The 24,444-nt window shown below is 43.3% G+C and overlaps 1 protein-coding gene across 1 annotated transcript in view; it reads right to left on the bottom strand.

Moving 5' to 3' along the window:
- Nucleotides 1-4,528: 4,528 nt before the first annotated feature.
- Nucleotides 4,529-24,444, bottom strand: part of ALDH7A1 (aldehyde dehydrogenase 7 family member A1) — a 43,952-nt gene continuing 24,036 nt past the window's right edge. The window contains exons 9-18 of the mRNA XM_056537320.1: nucleotides 22,973-23,070; nucleotides 22,150-22,191; nucleotides 20,325-20,419; nucleotides 20,151-20,235; nucleotides 15,031-15,137; nucleotides 14,840-14,956; nucleotides 10,817-10,914; nucleotides 10,476-10,549; nucleotides 9,872-9,947; nucleotides 4,529-4,942 (exon numbers count right to left, since the gene is read on the bottom strand). Coding sequence (XP_056393295.1) covers nucleotides 4,888-4,942; nucleotides 9,872-9,947; nucleotides 10,476-10,549; nucleotides 10,817-10,914; nucleotides 14,840-14,956; nucleotides 15,031-15,137; nucleotides 20,151-20,235; nucleotides 20,325-20,419; nucleotides 22,150-22,191; nucleotides 22,973-23,070 — 847 coding nt within the window. The 3' untranslated portion in view covers nucleotides 4,529-4,887. The remainder of the gene's footprint in view (nucleotides 4,943-9,871; nucleotides 9,948-10,475; nucleotides 10,550-10,816; nucleotides 10,915-14,839; nucleotides 14,957-15,030; nucleotides 15,138-20,150; nucleotides 20,236-20,324; nucleotides 20,420-22,149; nucleotides 22,192-22,972; nucleotides 23,071-24,444) is intronic.

Here is a 24,444-nt window from a genome sequence, read left to right as displayed (position 1 = left end):
TGATGTGCGAAAGTCGCACATAAGTATAAAAATATTTTTAAAAATGTTGCAAACCCCTTACAAAAAGTCGCAAGTCTGCTCCTTGTCTCACCTGGAGTACAAAACTCCCTTACATGAGCAAATGTTAAAAGTTGCAAAAAAGTCTCACAGAAGTCTCAGCTGCAACATGTTTGTTTTGCTTATGTGCTCCAAATTTATCACCCCCCTGTAATAGTATGATAAATATGTAGCACATAAATAAATAAAAAAAATCTCTTCAGAACTCGCTTACCAACGCAAACAATAAATGTCCCCCTATGTGTAAACATCTCCTTAAATTTTCAATTTACTCCAAATCAATAGTAGTGGGTTTTACTGCAGACCCGTAGCAAGGACACCTGCAGACTGAAGCCACTGTTCACACGGCAGAACGTCGGTGCAGAATTCCGCAGCAGCAGAGTCCCATTGATTTCAAGAGGATTCTGCTGCACTGTTCTCATGATAAAATTTTTGCCCAAGAAACATCTGGCACAAAAATTCTGATTCCGGCGTAAGCAGAAAGACTAGTCATGTCTATTCTTTCCGCGGATTCCACAAAGAAATGCATTGGCAACTATGAGACATTTCCAAGCGGTCCTACCGTTGGCATGTTCTGCCGGCGCTCCGCTGTCTGTGAAATGGCCGCACAGAAATTTTGCATGCAGACGTTTCACCATGTGAACATAGCCTTATTGTGGATTCTGACCAAGGCAGTGGTGGAAATCTGCACTAAATCCACGACAGATTCAACAATTGACATGTTGTGGATTTTAAATCCGCACCGGCACGTGGTTGATATTTACAAAGTTCCATGATACAAGTGCTGCAGATTTTCCACATGGAAATTCCATGCAGAAAATCTGCTGTGTTTTGCAGTCTACTTTGATAGAAAGTGGCTCAAATGGACAATCAGTTATCCTTTATCACTTATTTGTCTGGCAGGACAGACCAGAGACTTCTGCTAGGCAAACTACCACTTGTGGAGTAGGCTTCTCTGTCAGGAGGCATCTATGCTTCTACACCGCCCTGTCTAGAGTATAAAAATAGTGTTTCCTACAATAGTGATAGGATTGTTATCTATAGACAGAGTAGGTGATATACAAGCAGTCTATAAAAGTGTAGGCCTCCAGATGCTGCAAAACTACAACTCCCAGCATGCCCGGATAGCCAACGGCTGTCCGGGCATGCTGGGAGTTGTAGTTTTGCAACATCTGGAGGGATACACTTTAAAGGCCACTGTGTTATCACATAACATTTTCACCATCAGATACTTGTTAGGCACTGGAATACCCCTTTAGGGTAGGGTCACACATAGCACATCACCAGTGGGTTTCCCATAGCTGAAATTCTGGACGCGGAATTTCAGCTGACTGAAACCCCCTACATGTGACTTTTCCCTTAGGGAGTACCTGTCAGGTGCTTTATGCTGCTCTAACCAATGTCATTGAACAGATACCGCTTCCTTCATTACAATGAGTTATGACTGCGACATCTCAGGAAGGTGCAGCCATTTATAGCTTAACCACTAAGACTGGGTTCACACGTACCGTATATACTCGAGTATAAGCCGACCCGAGTATAAGCCGAGACCCCTAATTTCAACCCAAAATCCCAGGAAAAGTTATTGACTCGAGTATAAGCCTAGGGTGGGAAATACCTCATCCCCCCCTGTCATCATCCAGACCCATCATTAACATCCTCATCATCATCCCCTTGTCATCATCCCACACATCCCCCCTTCATCATCCCCTTATCATCCCACACATCCCCCTTCATCATCCCCTTGTCATCATCCCACACATCCCCCCTTCATCATCCCCTTATCATCCCGCACATCCCCCCTTCATCATCCCCTTATCATCCCACACATCCCCCCTTCATCATCCCCTTATCATCCCGCACATCCCCCCTTCATCATCCCCTTATCATCCCACACATCCCCCCTTCATCATCCCCTTGTAATCATCCCCACCCCCCTTCATCATCCCCACACCCCCCCTTCATCATCCTCTTCTCATCATTCGCCCTCAGTGGTCTTCAACCTGCGGACCTCCAGAGGTTTCAAAACTACAACTCCCAGCAAACCCGGGCAGCCATCGGCTGTCCGGGCTTGCTGGGAGTTGTAGTTTTGAAACCTCCGGAGGTCCGCAGGTTGAAGACCACTGCGGCCTTCAACATCATCTAGCCCCCCTCTCACCCCCTTTAGTTCTGAGTACTCACCTCCGCTCGGCGCTGGTCCGGTCCTGCAGGGCTGTCCGGTGAGGAGGTGGTCCGGTGGGGAGGTGGTCCGGGCTCCTATCTTCACCGGGGGCGCCTCTTCTCCGCGCTTCCGGCCCGGAATAGATGCGTTGCCTTGACAATGACGCAAATGACGCACCTCTGCGTCGTTGTCACGGCAACGTGACTATTCTGAGGCCGGGCCCGAAGCGCTTAGAAGAGGCCTCCCCGGTGAAGATAGCAGCCCGGAACCACTATCCCACCGGACCACCTCCTCACCGGACAGTCCTGCAGGACCGGACCAGCGCCGAGCGGAGGTGAGTACTCAGAACTAAAGGGGGTGAGAGGGGGCTGGATGATGTTGAAGGCCGCAGTGGTCTTCAACCTGCGGACCTCCGGAGGTTTCAAAACTACAACTCCCAGCAAGCCCGGACAGCCGATGGCTGCCCGGGCTTGCTGGGAGTTGTAGTTTTGAAACCTCTGGAGGTCCGCAGGTTGAAGACCACTGCGGGTGGGGGAGTTCACTCGAGTATAAGCCGAGGGGGGTGTTTTCAGCACGAAAAATCGTGCTGAAAAACTCGGCTTATACTCGAGTATATACGGTATGTACTAAGCCGCTATACTTTGGCCCAGATTTATTAAGCTGCATGAAAATCAATCAAAGCTCAGCTTTTATTTTACCACACCTGGTTAAAGGGGTACTCCGTCACTAAACATCTTATCCCCTATGAAAAGGATAGGGGATAAGAGGTTAGATTGCGGGGATCCCACCGCTGGGGACCCCCGCGATCTCTCCTGCATCACCCCCGTTTTTCAGCTGCACAGAACGAAGTCTGTCACGTTAGGTTATGCAGTCACAATTTGTTTTCACATGTTCTCCCAGAGAGCACCAGCTTAACCTATGACCAACAGCTTGACCAATGGGCTTTAGTCCAGCCCCACACTATATAAAGGGGCGGTCATTACAATTCACTCTTCCACCACTTTACTGAGACCAGCAAACACCAGAGATCTCAGTGCTAGTGATCAGCTACCTGGAAGGCCGCAAAGCTACAGTCATTCCAGTAAGTCAAAAGTCTATGTCTGCTGCCACTACAAATAGTCAAGTCCTGCGCATAGTCAAGCCTCAAGATAATTGTCTCAAGTATATTACAAGTATAATTGGTCCCAGCATGCTGCGAGGTCTTCTGAGTTCCTGGCCACCCCTCTGTGAATCTGGCCTAGCTGTGAATATAATACCATCTGTCGTAAACTCAGTAAAGCCTCCGTTAAACCATAACTGGTTGTAGATTCTCCTTTCCTTAACTAGCCATTGGAATAGCGCAGATACCGTTCGTGTGGTTCCGGTACCAGAAAACCACTCTGGCGTCACGAACACTAGGTGATTAATACCATCTGATCCCACCACCTACACCCGTGGTCCCGTCATACACCGGTAGTCCACCACACAAGTCTATGGGAGGGGCCGTGACGTCACGATACTCTGTCCCCTGCACTGCCAGTCGTCAGCCACATAGCGAATCTCGCTCTGTGCAGCTGAAAAACAGTGGTGCTGCAGGAGAGATCGCAGGGCTCCCCAGCAGCGAGATCCCTACGATCTAACATTTTATCCCCTACCCTTTTGATAGGGGATAAGATGTTTAGCGCCAGAGTACCCTTTTAAAGGCTGTTTTTTAAAACAATGGCCTAGATTTATCAAGCTGCCTGAAATTCAGTTGCAGTTCAGCTTTCATATCTTAAATCCAACACTAATTATTGCCATTTTCTTTAAGATAATGGTGCAGTTGCGATAGCAACCACTTTTTGTGCCTATTTTTCTACCGTAAATAATGCTGATAATATTATTAGCAATAATAATATTAATGAATAATAATTATTAAAGGCCCCAAAATACATTACTGTATACTGTTACTTACCTTCTCCATTCCCATGCAGATCATGTGACCGCCTCAGCCAATCAGCAGCCTCAGGGGTCATGCTCATGGATTGTTATTTGTAGAGAGTAGGTGATATACATGCAGTCTTTAAAGTGTGGACCTCCAGATGTTGCAAAACTACAACTCCCAGCATGCCTGGATAGCCGTTGGCTAGTTTTGCAACATCTGGAGGTTCACCCTTTGGAGACCATTATGATATCCCATGACATTTTTTTTGTCACTGCCAATAAAAGCTTTTAAGAAGCAAAAAAAATAAAAAAAATTAAAATAAAATAATCCCCCCCCCCCCAAAAAAAAAAAAAAAGTTCCAGAGCCAGATGTTCTGAGAGGAAGAGGAAGGAAACAACACACCAGCATATATTGAGTCACAATAGAAATGTATTTATACTCAAAGTTCATTTGTAAAGTACAAATTGCGGACTACAAAACAGTAAGCCTTTATTGTGCTCCAGAACGGATCCTGGAATCATTGATGATCACTGGTAAAGGAGGCGATGTTCCCAGCAGGATTCTGAATGAATATTCGATGTAGCGGTAGCATTGTGATGCACACGATTGAAAAAGTAAAATTATTTGGACCAGATCTCCTTAGATTTGATGTTTTTCAGTCTTTCAGAAGTACTACATTTATGGCGCTGTCATAGGCCCCATGTTATGGCTGATTGTTTTACCGTGTTTTTCCCCGAAAGTTGAAAGTGTGCCATCTGGTGGTGATTCACTGGAACTTTATACCTTGCGCTAAAGGCAATTCCTTGCTGTAGTTGATTGTACTGCAAAGGATTTAGGAAAAGACAACCATGAGTTAAAGCATATAATAATCATAAACACTACATCACTATCTTGAAATGCCCTACACTATTGCCATTTTATGGTAAATGTTAGGTACACATAAAAAATAAATTTGTCAGATACATTGGATACCAGTTACTGAGAGATACAGAACCAAAAATTAGAGGAAGACAGGGCAGATTAAAGTCTGATGGATCCTTCAGTTTATTATATCTAGGCCTAAAGGGGTTATCCAAAAAAGTATACCTTATACACAGAATAGGTGTATGATCGCAGTGGGTCCGGTCGCTGGGACCCCCTATTTTCCTAGTACACGGCCCTGACTCTCCGCGCTACATGGAGTGGTGGGCTGCACATGCTCCATGCATTGTCTATGGCAGAATTACTTCTATTAAAAAAAAATCTTAATCCTTCTAGTATTTATCAGCTGCTGTATGATCCACAGGAAGTTCTTTTCTTTTTGGATTTCTTTTCTGTCTGACCACAATGCTCTCTGCTGACACCTCTGTCCATGTCAGGAACTGTCTAAAGCAGAATAAGTTTGCTTTGGGGATTTGCTCTTACTCTGGACAGTTCCTGAAAGGGACAGATGTGTCAGCAGAGAGCACTGTGGTCAGACAAAAGAAATCCAAAAAGAAAAGAACTTCCTGTGGATCATACAGCAGCTGATAAGTACTAGAAGGATTAAGATTTTTTTTTAATAGAAGCAATTCTGCCATAAACAATGCATGGAGCATGTGCAGCCCACCACTCCATGTAGCGCAGAGAGTCAGGGCCGTGTACTAGGAAAATAGGGGGTCCCAGCGATAGGGGATCCCACTGCGATCATACACCTATTCACCTATTCTGTGTATAAGGTATATATTTTTTGGTCAGTAATTTACAAATCTGTTTAACTTTCTGGCACCACTTGATTAAAAAAAAAAAAGTTTTCAGTGGAGTACCCCTTTAAGTCTGTTTTATTTGGGCTGTATAGCCCCTTTAACAGTAAAAGCATTGCATGACTTGTTGCCAATTATGGGTTATAGTGTAACCTCCATGGAGTGCAGCCCAAACACTGTTACACTGGTCAAAGCACAGCATAGCTCAAGTGTGAGAGTCCTTAAAAGGGGTACTCAAGCACCCAATAATTTAACCCCTATCCACACGATAGGGGTTAAGTGTTTGATTAAGGGGAGGCCTGACCACTGCGACCCCCCGCAATCTGTAAAACAGACTTTCCCGGCTGAATGGAGCAATGAGATGAACATGTGAATGATACTCCATTCTTTATGAAGCCCCCCAAGTACAGCGCTCCTCTACCTCTGGAGGCTGCAGAGAACTGTGGTGCACATGCCAATCCCACTGCAGTCGGAGCCCCTGCAATCACACACTTCATTATCAGGCACTGGAATACCCCTTTAGGGTAGGGTCACATATAACAACACCAGTGGGTTTCCCATAGCTGAAATTCCGCAAGTGGAACTTCAGCTGCTGGAAACCCGCTACATGTGACTTTACCCTTAGGGGGGGGGGGGGGGGGGGACATGTCAGGTGCTTTATGCTGTCATGCAACAGATACAGCTTCCTTCATTACAATGAGTTATGATTCAGGAAGGTGCAGCCGTTTATAGCTTAACACAGTGTTTCCCAACCAGTGTGCCTCCAGCTGTTGTAAAACTAAAACTCCCAGCATGCAACAGCTGGAACCACACTGGTTGGGAAACACTAGCTTAACCGCTAAGACTGGGTTCACACGTATCTACTGAGCCACTATACTTTTCATCTTACATTGGTCCAGATTTATTAAAGCTGCATGAAAATCAATCACAGCTCAGCTTTTATTTTACCAGACAAGTGACGTAGTTTCAGGCAGCTTAATAAATCGGGGCCATTGTTTTTAAAACAGCATTAAAGTGGTACTCCACTGGAAAACATTTATTTTTAAATCAACTGGTGCCAGAAAGTTAAATGGATTTGTAAAATTACTTCTATTTAAAAATCTTAATCCTTCTAGTACTTAACAGCTGCTGTATGATCAACAGGCAGTTTCTTTCTTTTTGGATTTCCGTTCTGTCAGACCACAGTGCTCTCCACTGACACCACTGTCCATTTTAGGAACTGTCTAGAGTAGGAGAAAATCCCATAGGAAACCTATGCTGCTCTGGACAGTTCCTGACATGAAGTGTCAGCAGAGAGCACTGTGATCAGACAAAGGAAATTCAAACAGAAAAGAACTTCCTATGGAACATACAGCAGCTGATAAGTACTGGAAGGATTAAGATTTTTAAATAGAAGTAAATTTACAAATCTCTAACTTTCTGGCACCAGTTGATTAAAAATGGCAGTAATTCCAGTGTTGGAATTAAAGGGGTACTCCCTTTTTTAAAGATAATGGTGCAGTTGCAATAGCAACCAAATCCCTTTTTGTACAGATTTTACTGCCTTAAATAATAATAACGATAATATTATTATTAGTAATAATAATAATAATAATAATAATAATAATGAAAATTATTTAAAGGCCCCAAATTAAATTGAACTGTTACTCTCCATTCCCATGTGGATCATGTGACCGCCTCAGCTAATCAGCAGCCTCAGGGGTCATGCTCAGTACTCCTGGCATCCAATTTAGTGATAGGAGCCATGATGCCAGTACAGAGTACAGAGCATTACCGTCAAGGCTGCTGATTGGCTACAGCAGTCACATGCCTTCCACTCCTAAAGAAAGCCCGGACTGCCTAGCATTAAGAGAACTTTTTGAACTATTGTTCCTCTCCATCTGACAATTTAGGAATATACAAAGCCCTCAACTAAACAGCAAAATCCCTACATCTCAGGGACAGAGGGGCATTGCAACAAAATACTGTAAAAACTGTGTGTTGGAATTAGGGCACCAAAGGCTACAAAATAGCTGTTATTTTTTTTTTAATACTGTGCCATGATAAGCATAAGGATGGGTTCACAATATAGAATTAGCGGCAGGACAAAATCTAGTCCGAGTGCGACCAGTGACTGAATCAGACGGCACTAGGACAGTGCGGACATTGCTGCCCCCATAGACGGCAATGTCTGCTGCGCGGATTCCTCCTAAAGGCTATGTTCACACAGTTATTTTCCATTCAGCACATTTGAAAAATTTCGGTGGGCGCTAGGACTGCTTGGAAATGTGCTGTGTGCACAATGCATTGAAATCAATTGGACTCAATTGCAGCAAAATTTCCCAGCAGAATATTCCACTTGGAAATTCCGACGTGTGAACATAGTGACAGAACAAACAAGACCATACTTTGGTGGAGGAAATTTATAGGTGGAACGTTTGCCGCTGAAATTTCGTAGTGTGCACTGTGCAGTGGAATCCCATTGCACCAAAATTTCCGACCGGAATTCTGGTCGACAATTCCATAGTTTGACTCCAGCCCAAGCAGTTAAAGAATAGCCAGGAAAAAGGCATAAGACCACGTTCACAGATATGCAGTGTATTTTATGCTGCGGATTTGCCGTTGATGGACCCCTACATTGTACCTTCATCTGTGCTTGATCATAGTGGCAATCTGCCGCTACGAGCAGACACTCTGCAATGTGCGAGTCGTCGTTCTCATGCGCATGCACGCGGCGACTCGCACAACGCAGCGTGTCAGCTGGTAGCGGCAGATTGTTGCTATTAGCAGACACAGATGGAGGCACAACGTAGGGGTCCATCGTCGGCGGATCCGCAGCATAAAATACGCTGCGGATCCCTCAGTGTGAACGCTGTGAAGGCAGCTTCCTGCTGGTTATTCCCTAACCATCTAGGCTGTAATTGACAGGTCTCCTTATTTATGTTTAAAGAAAGGCCTGTCAATCACAGCCTGTTTCATGCTGCCCGTCATTCAGGCAGGATGAAACAGCTGACAGGTTCCTTTTACATGGAACATCTACTAATATAATCGCAGTAAAAAATTGAATTTAGCAATACTAAAAATTTTACTTATTTAACAAGACCTGTTCTTATTTGGTGTCAGTAATAACCTAATGATTGCTGCAATTGTTATTGTCAGGATTTCATTGTTACTAGTTAATGTTTGCCTTATCTTTTTCTGCCATTTCAGGGAAGTTTAACAGCAGAGTATGACAGATAGTACTGCTATATAAAATTCATCATGCCCCTCACCCTCCCTCTAATGGAATTAGATTTCTACAGAACTGGACGATCAGTTCATGAAGTTCATGAAGGGACTGAATCCCCATGATGCTGCAGGGGGTAACATGGTGGCATCTTTACTTTTAAATGGGCACTGTCACCAACTTTATTTTTTGATATGTTGTAGTACTTATGTACTACAACATATCTCTAATATACTTTTATTATTATTTTTTTCATTAAAAAGGTTTAATTTACATTTAAAAACCGGCCACTGAAAAAGGACTCATTTTGGAGTGGCAATCAGTCCTTTTTCAGTTAGGCTGCACTCGCTCCCTGCTGGTCAATCAGACAGGCGGGAGCGAGCGCGTTGGCTCCCCGGCCACCGCTGTCCCTGCACGCCCGCTGCCGGACTCTGCAGTAACTGCAAGTGTAATGAGGGAACGGGGTATGCGGAGGACGGAACGGGCTAGTGCCGTAGCGGGGGGGGGGGGGGGGGGGAATAGGATGGTGGGAGCTACCCTTTAAGCAAATTCTCTTTTAATCTTCTATAGACATTTATATTCAGTGATTTTTTTTTTATTAAATGCATTAGCGTTGTGGTCCGCTTTTGTTTTTGTTTTTTTGCTTTGTTTTTTTTACGCCAAGGATTTGATAGTTTGTTATAATTGTTTCCCTCTAATCTCCATAGCTGTGGTCGTTTTCCTCTCTTACAAGACATCTCTATACACACACACACCCTCATTTATTAGCATCCTAATCCAACTGGACTTGTACTTTCTACTGGACTCCCCTGGAATCCACTTACCATGTAGATCTTCTCATATAATGTTTCCAGGAATCACTACCAGACTCTCTTCCACCTCCAGTGTGTTTTTCACCACCTGAGATAAATAGTGAAAATGGAGATTAACTTAAAATGACTAATTTTACAGACTCCCTTGCTGACCAAGTGCACATGGGTACCTATTTATTTTCCAATAATTTTTATTGAGATTTTTCAGGAGTGGACTCCTATGTGAGCTCTACATGCAGTGATATATGCACTACTATAGACAAACAGACCGCAATAGAACAGTGCCACCAAGTGGAAAGACTAATAACTACACTCATGGCTTTACAATCAAATGTTACAAATACAGTGCTTGACATTATCACTATAGCATGGCCCAAAAATGTTGATACCAAAAATAAAAGTAAACTTTAATCATGTCAAGGAAGAAAGTGTAATCCCTTGTTTTTCTGTATGTAATAAAACACATTTTAAGTTAAAACAATGTAATATAAAAGAATTAAATATTGGGATACGATTGTCTCATAGTAAACAATGGGAACATATATATCCCACCATGTTGGTTTCACATTCAGCGCTATTTGATACTAGCATGAAGCTTGCAAACCGAGTTACATACCGAAGGCTCCGCCAATCTCTGCTCCGCTAGTTGGAATATTGACATTCACCACACCACAGTCTGATCCTTTAGGCCTTATTTAAGGAAAACATAATATTGGGATAAGTGTATACATGTAGAACAAATGTGGTCAATACTCAACATTATGCGGAATACATTTAAGTGAAAACAATGACTTTCTATTAAAAATAGTTTTTTATGCATTTGGTTTTTACTATACTCTGTTCACAAATATAAGTAATGATAATCATAATACTAAATATTATTTAGTATTTAAAAATACTAATTATATTGCTAAAATATTCTAATAATAATAAATAATTTCACAATTCTATTATTACCCAAGCCAGCGGAAGATTCGTCCCAGGTCCTTGGTAAAGATGCTACTTGATAGGCCCTGCTTCACCTCATTATTCCAAGCAAAGGCTTCCTCCTCGCTCTACCAAATATAGAATATGTTCCTCAATTATTGGCCGCTTAGCAGGACTTAAGTTAACATAAGTTTATTTCAGGATTTGACTTTGGTCATCTTAGTTGAATTTGAAAGAGGGTTTTTTTTTTTCTGTTTTGTTTTAGTATTTTTTTTATTCATGTTACCCTCAGCATAGATCAGCGGATGTCTGCCACCCAGCACTCCTGCATATAAGCTTTTTGTATTGGGGGCAGGGGCGGACTAACAGGCCGGTCCAATCCGCCGTCGTCTTAAGGCCCGGTCGGGAAGGGGGCCCGCTGTCCACCGCCTGTCACTTTAAATAAAATAAAAAATTATTTTATAATATATATATTTTAATTTCCCGTGACACCCGGAGAACCAGTGGCATTGCTGGGGGGGCCAGAGGGGTCCATGCCCCCCCCCCCCTAGATCAAGCCGTGCTCCCCCGATGCATTTTGTTTAAAATAATTTCCCGCCCCAGCCTGTGCGCCTGTGACTCACAGCGCCGGAGGGGGGGGGGAAGGGAAGCGTACGTGCGTACCCAGCGTCCCCCTCCGGCACAGTAAGCCAAAAATGGTGCCGAAGATGCCGTGGAACTGCAAGCTGCGCCCTGTGTTGGCTTGCTTTACCCCCCCCCGTCATTTATGTCCACCCTCCTTTCATTCATGTCCGCCTTATCCACCCTGTCACCCATGTTCACCACCATCCCTGTCACCCATGTTCATCACCTCCCCTGTCCAGCCCCAGTCTACCCTGTCACCCATGTCCATCCCCTATTCACCCCTCTGTCCCTTTTGTCGCCCCTCTTTTACCCCCTTGTCATCCTTTTCCACCCCCCTGTCATACTTGTTCACCCCCCCCCCCACTGTCTACCATTTCCACCCCCCCCCCCCCGTCATCCATGTCCACCTTGGCCACCCCTGTCCATCCCCTTATTCACCTCTCTGTCCCTTTGTGACCCCTGTCCACCCCTCTTTTACCCCCTTGTCACGCCTGTAAACAACTCTGACCCCCTGTCACTCGTGTTCACCCCCCTGTCACCCCGTCTCCCATGTCCACCCTCCAATCTACCCCCGTCACCCATGTCCACAGCCTTATTCACCCTTTTAACCCCCTTGTCCATCCCCCCCGTCTCCCATGTCCCCCCTGGGCAACCCTCTGACACCCCCCCCCCCCCCCAGTCTACCCCTCTGTCAACCATGTCCACCCCCTATTCACCCCTCTGACCCCGTTACCCCTGTTCATGCCCCCTGTCTTCCTTGTCTACCCCCCTGTCAGCAATGTCCACCCCCCTATTCACCCCTCTGTCACCCCCCCCCCCGTCTCCCATGTCCACCTTGGCCACCCCTCTGTCACCCATAATCACCCCCCCCATCCACGCCTCTGTCACCCATGTCCACCCCCTATTCACCCCTCTGTCCCTTTTTCACCCCAGTCCACCCCTCACTCCTGTCCACCCCTCTTTTACCCCCCCTTTTCACCCTCCTGTCATGCATGTCCACCCCCCTGTCCACCTCTCTGTCACCCCTGTCCATCCTCCTGTCACCCATGATGTTCACTCTTCATTGTCCACCCCTGACCACATCCTTGTCACCCATGCCCCTATCCACCCCTCTGTTACCACCTTGTCATGCCTGTCCACCCCTCTGTAACCCCCTACGCCCCCTGTCACCCATGTACACTCCTCTACACCCCTCGGTTACCCATGTACACTCCTCTACACCCCTCGGTTACCCATGTATACTCCTCTACACCCCTGTACACTCCTCTACACCCCTGTACACCCCTCTTCTACATCCCTCTGTCACCCCTGTACACTCCTCTACACCCCTCTGTCACCCATGGAAAAAAGTGTGGAGCCTAATAGGTTATTTTTGCAGGTTAAATGGTGAAGAATTGTGGCTGGAAAAAATTGTCATGATGGCGCAGGCCAGATGGAGAAGAGAAGGGAACAAGGCTGATTAGAGAAGATGTCATTTGTGAGTTACTGTCTAAAGCAGCACTTTAATCTACAGCTAAATAGATATAGTACATTTTGTGTATTGCGGCCCTTTTCCCACCCCCTGTTTGGGTGAGGCCTCTAAGATTTATTAAAGAAATAGCACAGGAACACAGAGTATTTCTGGAGGGAACTGTAGTGAGGCAGACTGTCTGCCAGAAATACTCTGTGCTGCTGGGAAGCCTACTCCATCTTCTACCTTCCTTTCACCGCCCCCTACATGATGGTACAGTCAGAGATATAAGTTATACTTCACATATAACTTATATCTCAGACTGTGCCATCATGTAGGGAGCGGTAAAAGGCAGGAGTAGGCTTCCCAGCAGCACAGAGTATTTCAGACAGTCTGCCTCACTACAGTTCCCTCCAGAAATACTCTGTGCTGCTGTGCTATTTCTGTAACAAATCTAAGAGGCCTCAGCCTCACCCAAGCAGGTGGCAAAAAAGGTAAAGTGTGTGGCTTATAAATGGACCAGTTGCTATTTTTACCTGCCTTTCACCGCTCACTATATGATGGCAGTCGGAGATATATATCTGACTGAGGCATCATGTAGTGAGCGGTGAAAGGCAGGTACTCCGGTGGAAAACTTTTATTTTTATTTTTTTAAATCAACTGATGCTAGAAAGTTAAACAGATTTATAAATTACTTCTATTAAAAAAATTTAATCCTTCCTTATTAGCGGCTGTATACTACAGAGGAAATTCTTTTATTTTTGGATTTCTCTTCTGTCACGAACACGGTGCTCTCTGCTGACACCTCTGTCTGTCAGGAACTGTCCAAAGCAGGAGAAATTCCCCATAGCAAACATATGCTGCTCTGGACATTTCCTAAAATGGACAGAGGTGTCATCAGAGAGCACTGTGGTCGTGACAGAAAAAAAAAATCCAAAAAGAAAAGAATTTCCTCTGAAGCATGCAGCCACTAATAAGTACTGGTAGGAATAAGATTTTTTAATAGAAGTTATTTACAAATCTGTTTAAATTTCTGGCACCAGTTGATTTAAAAAATGTTTTCCACCGTAGAACCTCTTTAAGGTGAGTGAAGGCTGGAGCCAAGTTGGACTGGGTATCGCAGACAGAGATCCCAAGTTGGCACAAAAAAGAGGAGTATAGTTCAGTGTTTTTAAGTGCTTGGTGTAGTTAAGGTTATTGGCATTGCCATCCCTCAAAGTACACCATAGCCTCAAGTGCACTGCACCCCCTATTCTATGGCAAATATTCATGTACATACTGGGTGGGGCAGGGGTGGAGTCTTGCTGGGGGCCCTTGCTTTATTTGGTCCGATTGGGGGGGACTTTTTCTTGTTGATGCCTTTTGTCTGGATAAAGCTTTGAAATATCTAATCAGTAGTGATCGGATACCTGGCATTCCTGACTATCAACTGTTTGCCAGAGCCGCAGCACCCACATACACAGAAGAGAGACAATATAGAGGGAAAAAACAACTCTGACAGCTCCATACATTATGAAGTGGCCTGTGAAAGAATCACTTATAACCCAATAGAATGAAACCAATCACCTTAACCCAATAGAATGTCTTCAGTCAGAAATAAAATGTGTAAAATGTGAAAGCAAGGCTAGCCAAAATGTATCCAGTAGGTGTAATGTCGAAAATGACCACACACACCCCTCAGGATCTCCATTATCAGAGTCTGTGCACGCAGCATCTAGGGCTTAGTGCAAAGTTGCTCACAATTCAACATAGCCCATGAACTGTAACGGTATACCACCAAAGCCATACATAATAGTCCACTATTAATAAATGTGTATTCTGTATTAAAGAAATTGGAGGGGACAGTGGTGAGAATTGTGATTCGCTTTAAACAAACAGTCTGAGCCATGAATATGATGAAAAAATCCCATCACCGTATGACCGCTCTATAGTCGATTCATTTAGTCTAGAAACTTATCAAGCAATATAAAACACATTACCTTAAATTTGATGATGTAAAGTATTGGAGCAAACGTTTCTTTATGAACAATGGGGGAATCATGAGCAAGGCCAGTCATGATTGTTGGTTCCACAAAATTTCCTGGACGATCAATGACCTTCAAAAGAGATCTATGTCATGAAGCAAGCCGAGTTCACCGAGAGGCTGCATTCTTTACCTACGTAGACTTACCTTACCACCGCAAACAACTGTGCCGCCTTCACATTTGGCTTGTTCGATGGCTGACAGAAACATTTCCACAGCCTGCTTTGTGTGTAGAGGTCCACACAATGTGTCGGCTACAGAAAAATAGAGGATAACACAAAGTCAGGTAAGGAGAAGTAAAATGCAAGGCTAGCAAAGCTTAAGGGAGAAATACAGTGGAAGGGTTTTTTTTATGTGGGTTTTGTTTGCCCATTGTGTAGAATATAAAAATTATATATCTATATATGTAGTAAGGAGTAGCTGTATTAGTCCAGTGATGCAAATGCAAAATCATAGGATGCTACAGTATCTTGTAATACCTTTTTTTTTTAGTGGACTAACAGCATTTTGTAGAGACAAGCTTTCGGGATTCCTCACTTTATCAAGTCAAAAGCATTTCTGAGCTCATAAAGAAGAAAACACCCAAGAAAGAAAGACATTTGAAGCCAAAATGATGTTCTTTGAATCATAAAAAACATCGAAGCATAGTTCTTAAGGTTAAAAAAAGACCATCAAGTTCAACCTATAACCCTACTGAATTGATCCAGAGGAAGGCAAAAAAAAAATAAAAAAAATAAAAAAAACACCTCAGAGGACTTAATGGGCTAAGAAGCTCAAATCCATATTATCAAAACTTCCTATAAACTGTGTTTTCTTCTCTCTGTATGTCCTGCTGTATCACCATCTCACCCCTGCCCCCCCCCCACCACTCCAGTCTCACCATTATCTGTAGTCTATCATCCTATAGCTATACAATTTATTCCCCAATTTAGTGTAAATTCTCCACGTTTTAACCCCTGCATATTTTGTGAGATGGAACCTGTGTGTTTTCTTTTTATGAGCTCAGAAATGCTTTTGACTTGATAAAGCGAGGAATCCCGAAAGCTTGTCTCTACAAAATACTGTTAGTCCAATAAAAAAGGTATTACAAGATACTGCAACAAACACACACACACACACACACACTACATGTACAAGTCAAGTCATGTTGCAGCTCAGCTAAGACGGCTGTGGGAAACAATTAACTGAGCTGCAGCATGACTTGTTGGGCCCCAGAAGAAATTAGAAGACCACACCAGTGGACCGGAGCAGTAGACTGGAGGCACCGTAGGAGTGCTGGAGGGGAGTAGAAGTTTTGTTTTCTATATACTACTCAATGGATATACTTCTAACCAACCAACTCCCACCCCCTGCTCAACCAACTCTTTAAAGCATTGTCCGACATGCCAACAAATTAATTTAAGGGTTTTCCAGTACTTTTTTTTCTCTCTATACAAGTAGTGGCTACAAACATGATTGGCAGTGCAATACTCATTTTCTGTGGCGTGCTACAGAACTTATGTACAGTATAGGGATTCCTGTCCATGTCCAGACTCCTTTCTTTTATAATGAGTGGTGATGTTTTATCACTCTCAACCTTCACCAGGATGGAAGAGAGAGCACCTGGGTCAGCAAATGTAGTGAGCAGCGATGTACATAGTACATTTACCAGGCAGGGTGCAAGAGTGCCTGCACCAGCAAGTAGTACTATACACTACACTTGGTGTGCAGAGTTAACTAGATGTTGCAGTACCATGATACAGCTGGTGTGCGCTACATCTGTACTTGCCATTAGGCACCTATGGGCCTGCGCCTTGGACAGCAGGGTTGAGGAGAGCAGATTATAAACTAAATTATAAACACTTTGAAAAGGTAGCTGCTGCCATGCTGTGGCATGGAGAAAAAAAATCTTTCTTGGTTGCATCCTTCATGGGTCAGAACAGCTACAAAGTGTATCTACAGATTTTCAACCGCTCTCTTTGTTGTGGATTTGTGATTGATTTCAATATGTTCTGTGTACAGGGGCAGATCCATGGTAAATCTGCAACAAAAACTGCATGTAACACATGAGTTTTTTTCTGTGCACTTGTGACAGATCTGCATGAAAAATGTCCAACTCTTGGGGAATCACCCTAATGAGGTGTACATAATCCAAGAGCCTAGGGCAGCACAAGCTGTAAATACGGCTCCAAGTGTCCAACTCTGCTGGTCAGCTGATTAAAGGGGCTATGATGCTCATGTACCATTGCAGCCTCTTCACTTCTTACCAGACAGAACTTTGTACATTGGGCTGCAGCTATACCTGGTTTCAATGCTTGTCCCACTTAAGTGAAGGGACAAAGGATAAGCATTTAATACAAGAAAAATCCTACAAAACCCCGGTAAATAAAAAAGTTTCAACGCAGCAAAAAAAGTGTTTTCTGTCCAGTATTGCAGTTCTTACTGTAATAAAAGGGCAGATTTATATGAACTAATGAATTAATGATCCTAAGCCTGGTGCCAGCACACATAGATCTGGCTCCTTTTTGTTACTCAGGAATTAGGGTAACCTCTTAGGGTATATTCACATGCAGCAGGCTTTCTACAAAAAATCCCATGCCTGTACCACTGATCTGAATGCAATTTGCTTTAAAAAGGGGTACACCGCTGCCCCTTCGTTCAGAACAATTTGTTCCGAAAGTTTGGAGCGGGCAGCAGGGGTCGTGACGTCACATCACGCCCCCTCAATGCAAGTCTATGGGAGGGGGCATGGCGACCGCAACGCCCCCTCCCATAGACTTGCATTGAGGGGGCGTTATGTGACGTCACGACCCCCGCCGCCGACACCCAGCGTTCTAAAACGCTGGGTACTGCAGAGATTGCGGGGTTCCCAGCTGTGGGACCCCCACGATCAGACTTTTATCTCCTATCCTTTGGATAGAGGATAAGATGTCTAGGGACGGAGTACCCCTTTGTGTACACACACACACACACACACACACACACACACACACAATTCCATTCACTGGCGAACTGAATTTAAGCTACAGAAATTTCTACAGCATGTATACTGTTAAAGTGGTTGTCATCTACTCATTTTAAACTGCGTGTTTTACATTGGCTATTCCTAAAAACATGTGGTGAGAGTTAAAGGGGTATTCCAGGAAAAAAAAAATTTTTTATATATTAACTGGCTCCAGAAAGTTAAACAGGTTTGTATATTACAAAAATATATAGCTTATACCTCTAGGACCTCACCAATTTGGTGCATAATGATAAGGGTGGAGATAAATTAGAATATAACAGCGTTAGTCATAAAATATTTTTAATTAAATATAAATATTAAAATAATGACAGATTAACACATTAAACTGGCACTATCTAGTGATAATCCCACTGGGCCCTAGTGGGATACCAAAAGTGATAATAATATTTAAAAAAAAAAAATGTAAAAAAATATATAATGTCCTGTGTACTAGTGTTCCGATGTATATAGAAAAAGGTACATTAATCCGCAAACAAAAATAAAATCAATGAAAGTTCAGTTTTGTGGCAAAGTGTGCTAGTAACAAAGTCAATGTCCAGATATATGATACAAATGTTGTTATAGTATCTCTCACCACTGCTTCTGGCGGCTTGATGGATCTTTACTATGGATCGCAGCCTTACACTCCTCTCGTGCCCCGATGGTGGGAGGACGCTGAATTCTCCCGTCTCCCTAGCAGCCCCGATGACAGGGGGGCGCAGTATGGTGTTCCGTACCGCTGGCTCCGTTGGCAGGGGAGCGGGAAGCGATGTTCTGTGCTGAAGACAACACTTGCTTCGCGGCTTGCTATAGATGGAACTGTTCTGACACTCCGGCAAGAGTGTCAGTCGGCACGGAAGTGGTAGTGGGTCTGGTGGCAATGGTACGTTCGGGAGCGGTGGATAGTCCAGGGATGGCATCCCACGTGGATTCCTAAGTTGCGGGACTTGCACTGTTCACACAGTCAGTACTAGTGTCCGCCTGCAAACTTATAGGTCCCGGCAACAGAGGAGTTAATTTAGCCACATTCCGCCCTGCCTGGCCGCAACCATACCTTGAACTATCTTCCACAGCCTACACCTCCCGCAACTTAGGACTCCACGTGGGACGCCATCCCTGGACTATCCACCGCTCCCGAACGTACCATTGCCGCCAGACCCACTATCGCTCCCGTGCCGACTGACACTCTTGCCAGAGTAGTTCCATCTATAGCAAGCCGGGAAGCAAGTGTGGTCTTCAGCACAGAACATCGCTTCACGCTCCCCTGCCATCGGAGCCAGCGGTACGGAACACCATACTGTGCCCCCCCCTGCCATCGGGGCTGCTAGGGAGATGGGAGAATTCAGCGTCCTCCCACCATCGGGGCACGAGAGGAGTGTAAGGCTGCGATTCACAGTAAAGATCCATCAAGCCGCCAGAAGCAGTGGTGAGAGATACTATAACAACATTTGTATCATATATCTGGACATTAACTTTATGTTACAAGCACACTCTGCCACAAAACTGAACTTTCATTTTATTTTTGTTTGCGGATTAATGGACCTTTTTCTATATACATCGGAACACTAGTACACAGGACATTATATATTTTTTTTACATTTTTTTAATATTATTATATCATTTTTGATATCCCACTAGGGCCCAGTGGGATTATCACTAGATAGTGCCAGTTTAATGTGTTAATCTGTCATTATTTTAATATTTAGATTTAATTAAAAATATTTTATGACTAACGCTGCTATATTCTAATTTATCTCCACCCTTATCATTATGCACCAAATTGGTGAGGTCCTAGAGGTATAAGCTATATTTTTTTGTAATTTATTGTTATTTTGTTGCCGGTGGGGTCTAGCTATAGCTTTAATTACCTCGGTCCTTCTGTTGTGAGCTGCACCTAATTTTAAGGTTTATAAATTACTTCTATTAAAAATCTTAATCCTTTCAGTACTTATGAACTGCTGAAGTTGAGTTGTTCTTTTCTGTCCAAGTGCTCTCTGATGACAAGTGTCTCGGGAACCGCCCAGTTTAGAAGCAAATCCCCATAGCAAACCTCTTCTACTCTGCAGTTCTCGAGACAAGCAGAGATGTCAGCAGAGAGCACTGTTGCCAAACAGAAAAAACAACAACTCAACTTCAGCAGCTGATAATTATGGAAAGGATTAAGATTTTTTAATAGAAGTAATTTACAATTTTTTCCTGTAATACCCATTTAATCATATAAAAAGATTTGAATGAATGATTGCCACTAGAAAAACCATCCTACTTTTAAGTAAAAACTACTTACGTTCACTTGGGTCTCCAATGCGTACTTGAGCGTAGGCTTTGGAGAGTTTTTCCACGATCCCATCATGAATGCTCTCTTGTAAGAACTATAGAAAGAAGAGCAACTTAGGTTAGTCTTTAAAAAGGTAAATGGCAGCAAAGCCCTGGGAGTCATAAAAGATAACTAATCCCTTACCAGCCGCCTGGCTGTGGTGCACCTCTGACCCGCAGTGCCCACCGCAGCAAAAAGGACAGATGGGGTGACCAGATTAAGATCAGCATCTTCAAAGACTGTTGGATGAAATCACAAGACAAATGTCGGCATTAAATCCTCAAAGCCAATTAACATACCAACTATTGTGAGAACAGTAAAATAATAGAGGCCAAACAGCTTAAAAGAGTCAGTGCAATTCATGTGGCATTTACCAAATAGACCGAGGCAAGTAACATTTACTTCACCTTACCGATTGACATCTAACATTGTATGCCAACTTCTAAATCCAGGCTCCTCTCTCTAGCTGAATCATTTATGACTGAAATAAGCGATTGAGGTGGACTGGTCTTGGTCCTTGAGCCTAATGTTCTCCCTAAATTCCTACTAATTTGTGTACTGTATGACATACATGACTATACATTACACTGCTATGTGTAACAGATGCAATAGTTTGATGTAGGCTGGACAGAATACTCACATAGCTCTTTACTGTCTCTCTACTAGACCTAAGTCTAAGTAACATTTCTGATTTTTTTTTTTTATTGGTATAGACCCTAGTTCCCACTATACTGCAAACATTTTTTGCAGGTAGGCAGTACCTTTAAAATCACCAGATTTTACCCTATATAACTGTTGGCAGGCTTCTTTCCAGGTCCCAATGTCTTCCTTGGCATACAATAAAGTACAGAAAACACCCAGTGCCGTTTTGTTATCAACCGCAAGTAGTCATCGGATCATGTAGTCACAGCTCTCTGGGCTGTAATCACTCCTACTCAGGTGTGAGTGACCGCCCGGGCATCGCCGACATCACCGCTCTGCTCCGTCTCCTCACTAAGTATTGCGCTAGCCAAGCAGCCACACAGCGCGGCTTCTGAGTCTGTGCAAGATTTTCAGTGAGGAGATGGAGCCGAGGAGTGAGCAGGCTGTCAATCACAACTGAGTGGGAGTGATTACCGCCCGGAGCACTGTGACTACATGAAGATGCCACATACCCCAATGACTACTTGCAGCTGATACGGAGAAGAACATTTTGAAACCTTATTTTCAGCAATTACAGCGGTACACAGTTCGGGACCAAGTAGAAAACCTTATTTTACCCCATATAAAGTGTAGCTTGAACGGATATTCCCATTTAATAGGGCTACTCTGTTGCTCAGCGTTTGGAAGAAACTGTTCAGAACACTGGAGACGGGAGTTTGTGACGTCATAGCCCCGCCCCCTCATGGAGTCACGTCCCGCCCCTTCACTGCAAGTCTATGGGAGGGGGCGTAACGGCTGTCATGCCCCCTCCCATAGACTTGCATTGAGGGGACGGGGCTATGATGTCACGAGCTCCCGGCGCCGGCTCCAGCGTTCGGAAGAGTTTGTTCCAGCGGAGTCCCCCTTTAAGTAAACCGCTATACAAAGGATAGGGTATAACAAGCAGATCAGTAGAGAATGGAGCACTAGGACCCACCGATAATTCCAAGAAAGGGAATTAATGGTTCCTGGAGACCAGTTTTAAATGAGTTATTACCCAGAAAAGCAGGCGGCATTGCGCTCCACTTCCCAGACTTCTATGCAGAGAAATGTACAGATCTTTTGGCCAATTGGGGAGCACAGCGCAATGTCTCCTGCTTCCTTGCCTTGTAACTCATATTCTCAGTGGGTCACAGGAGTGAGACCTGGTGAGATTGCTAATTTTTTACATGTCAAAAGTGGTTTTTAATAAGAGTAACGCTTTAAATATAATTTGTCTTTTGTTTTTTCATACTATTAACTAAAACCCCAACAAAAAAATATTGTCAAAATTAATTTGTATGCTTACCAACAATGGCATTGTTTCCTCCGAGTTCAAGCAACTGCCGTCCTTAAGAAAATAAAATACATCATCAACTTTTAAATTATTTTTATTTTTGAGGTTGAGTATGTCAAGCGAGATAAAAGATACATGTACATGTACTAATACTGTTAAGCATGGGCATAGTGGATATAAGGTGCCAGGTGTGGTGTGGTCAGGTCATGGAAGCTTAGAATGACCAGTTACATCAATAATTACAAATATACACTTACATTTTCACTATTCACCCCACACAGGGCCTCATCACACTACTACCCTGACACAAATCACAATAGGAAAGGGTTTAAATGGGTTTTTATGATTAGAAAAATATAGCTACTCTCTTCCAAAAATAAAAAATACTGCCACAGCTGTCCTCAGGTTGTGTGTATTATTATATCTCAGCTCCATTTACTTGATGGAACTGAGCTGAAATACCAAACACAAACTGGGGACAAGACACAAGAGTCTGTTTCTTTAAAAAAAAAAAAAAATTAAAAAAAAATGCTTTTTTCCCCCTCAATCCTGGGGATCCCCTTTTAAGAATGTCAATAGTCACCCTAGTATATTAAACACTAAAGTGGTTGCCTACACAATTTAAATTTAAAAAAAATTAAAAAAAAAGTGTTTGGTCAGTCCCTTTAAGCATTTTACATGGGTTTAGTGCCCATTTTTGGTAGGTTATGCTATATAAGGATACTCTACAAAATCGATGACAGACTTACCAGTAGTAATTACAAACCTGGCAAACAGTCTTATTAGTTCATGTAATTAGAATGAAAAGCAAACCTGTTTTTTTCTCATAACTCACCAAACCTTTCTTGAACCTTCAGAGCTACTTGTTTTCCTACATTCGTACTGCCAGTGAATGACACCAGGTCCACACGCTCATCTTTGGCTATGGCGTTGCTAAAAATAAGACAAAAACAATATATTTAGCCAAAGAAATATATAAAAAGTACTCAGAACAGCTATATTTGAGATATATATATATGTTAACTCGTCATTTCTTTCCTAGCAGCCTCCCAGTCTGACTGGGAGAGCATGGTAAGTGAGCCATTACACCTAGTTCACACTGGCGTGGTGCTGTGCGGTGTCCGTTACTGCCGTGGCGCCGTGTCTGCGGGGGGGTGCGGCCCAAAGACTGGTTTGAGTGGCATTGGGGCCGCTCTGCCGGTGGGTCGCTCCCCACTGTGGGCATTGGTGTCGCGGCGGTGGTGGTCGCCGCTCGGTGCTGCGCCATTTTATGCTAGGGACGTTAGGGACCCACTCAAAATAGGTGGCCTTGACGTGGCGAGTGGGCTTGTACTTTTTGATCAAAAATGTATACTAACAACCTGTTAGTTTTTGATATTATGCTGAGAAGCAATCAGATCATTATACAAGATTGTAGATGTGCACCATGTCTGTTTTTCTACCCGAATTCATATATATGTTAACTATGCCCATCTGTAGAAGGCTTTACCAACAGGTAACCAAGAAATGAATGTGAAAGTCAATCCTCCTCATAAGATAAGTACTCCTATTATAGTGGAAGTACCCCCCTGGTCTGCAGATAGTAATGGTTGAGAATCTAGGGACTAGACAACTACAAGGGCCAGAAGACCTAAAGCAGGCCTCCTCCTGACACTGACAAGTTGTTGCTGTGTAGACTTAATGGTTCGTTTCAAGAATTCTGGCAGAACAGCTATCCAGGCATGCTGGGAGTTGTAGTTTTACTATAGCTGCAGAGAGACAAGTTGGGGTCCATTATAAAGTCCAAAGAAAATGGATCCTGGCACAGTCATGAAATATAAAACTTAAAATTTCTCCAAATCCATTACAACTTATTATGAACAAGGTCTCCAATAAAGTTAACATAACCGACATAGGTAGGAATGGTCAACGCATTTCAATCCCAAAAATCTTAAAAAGACATTACAAACACGGTCATGAATTACAGCATTGAAGTTTTATATTTCATGCTGGTATCCATTTTTTTGGGACTATGTCCAGTGAAAGGTTTGACCAATTCAATGAGGTGAGCTAGCAGACTCTTAATTGACTTCTCAGCATTCTATTTCAGGACAAAATACATATTTTACATTACAAAAATACATATTACACAATTCAAAACTGTACGATATTTTTTATTTTTTTTCTAACTGACTGAAAGACAGATACAATTTCATACCTTTTTATTTAAAAGAAGTAAAAGCAGGAAATTCTCTAAGATCACAAAATGTTAACATAAAAAGACAAAAGCAGAAATTCTTGAAAAGGAGAGATCAAAACAGTGATCAA

This window comes from Hyla sarda, chromosome 1, assembly GCF_029499605.1.
Source record: "Hyla sarda isolate aHylSar1 chromosome 1, aHylSar1.hap1, whole genome shotgun sequence".
Classification (NCBI taxonomy): domain Eukaryota; kingdom Metazoa; phylum Chordata; class Amphibia; order Anura; family Hylidae; genus Hyla; species Hyla sarda.
This window is presented reverse-complemented; position numbering and strand designations above follow the sequence as displayed.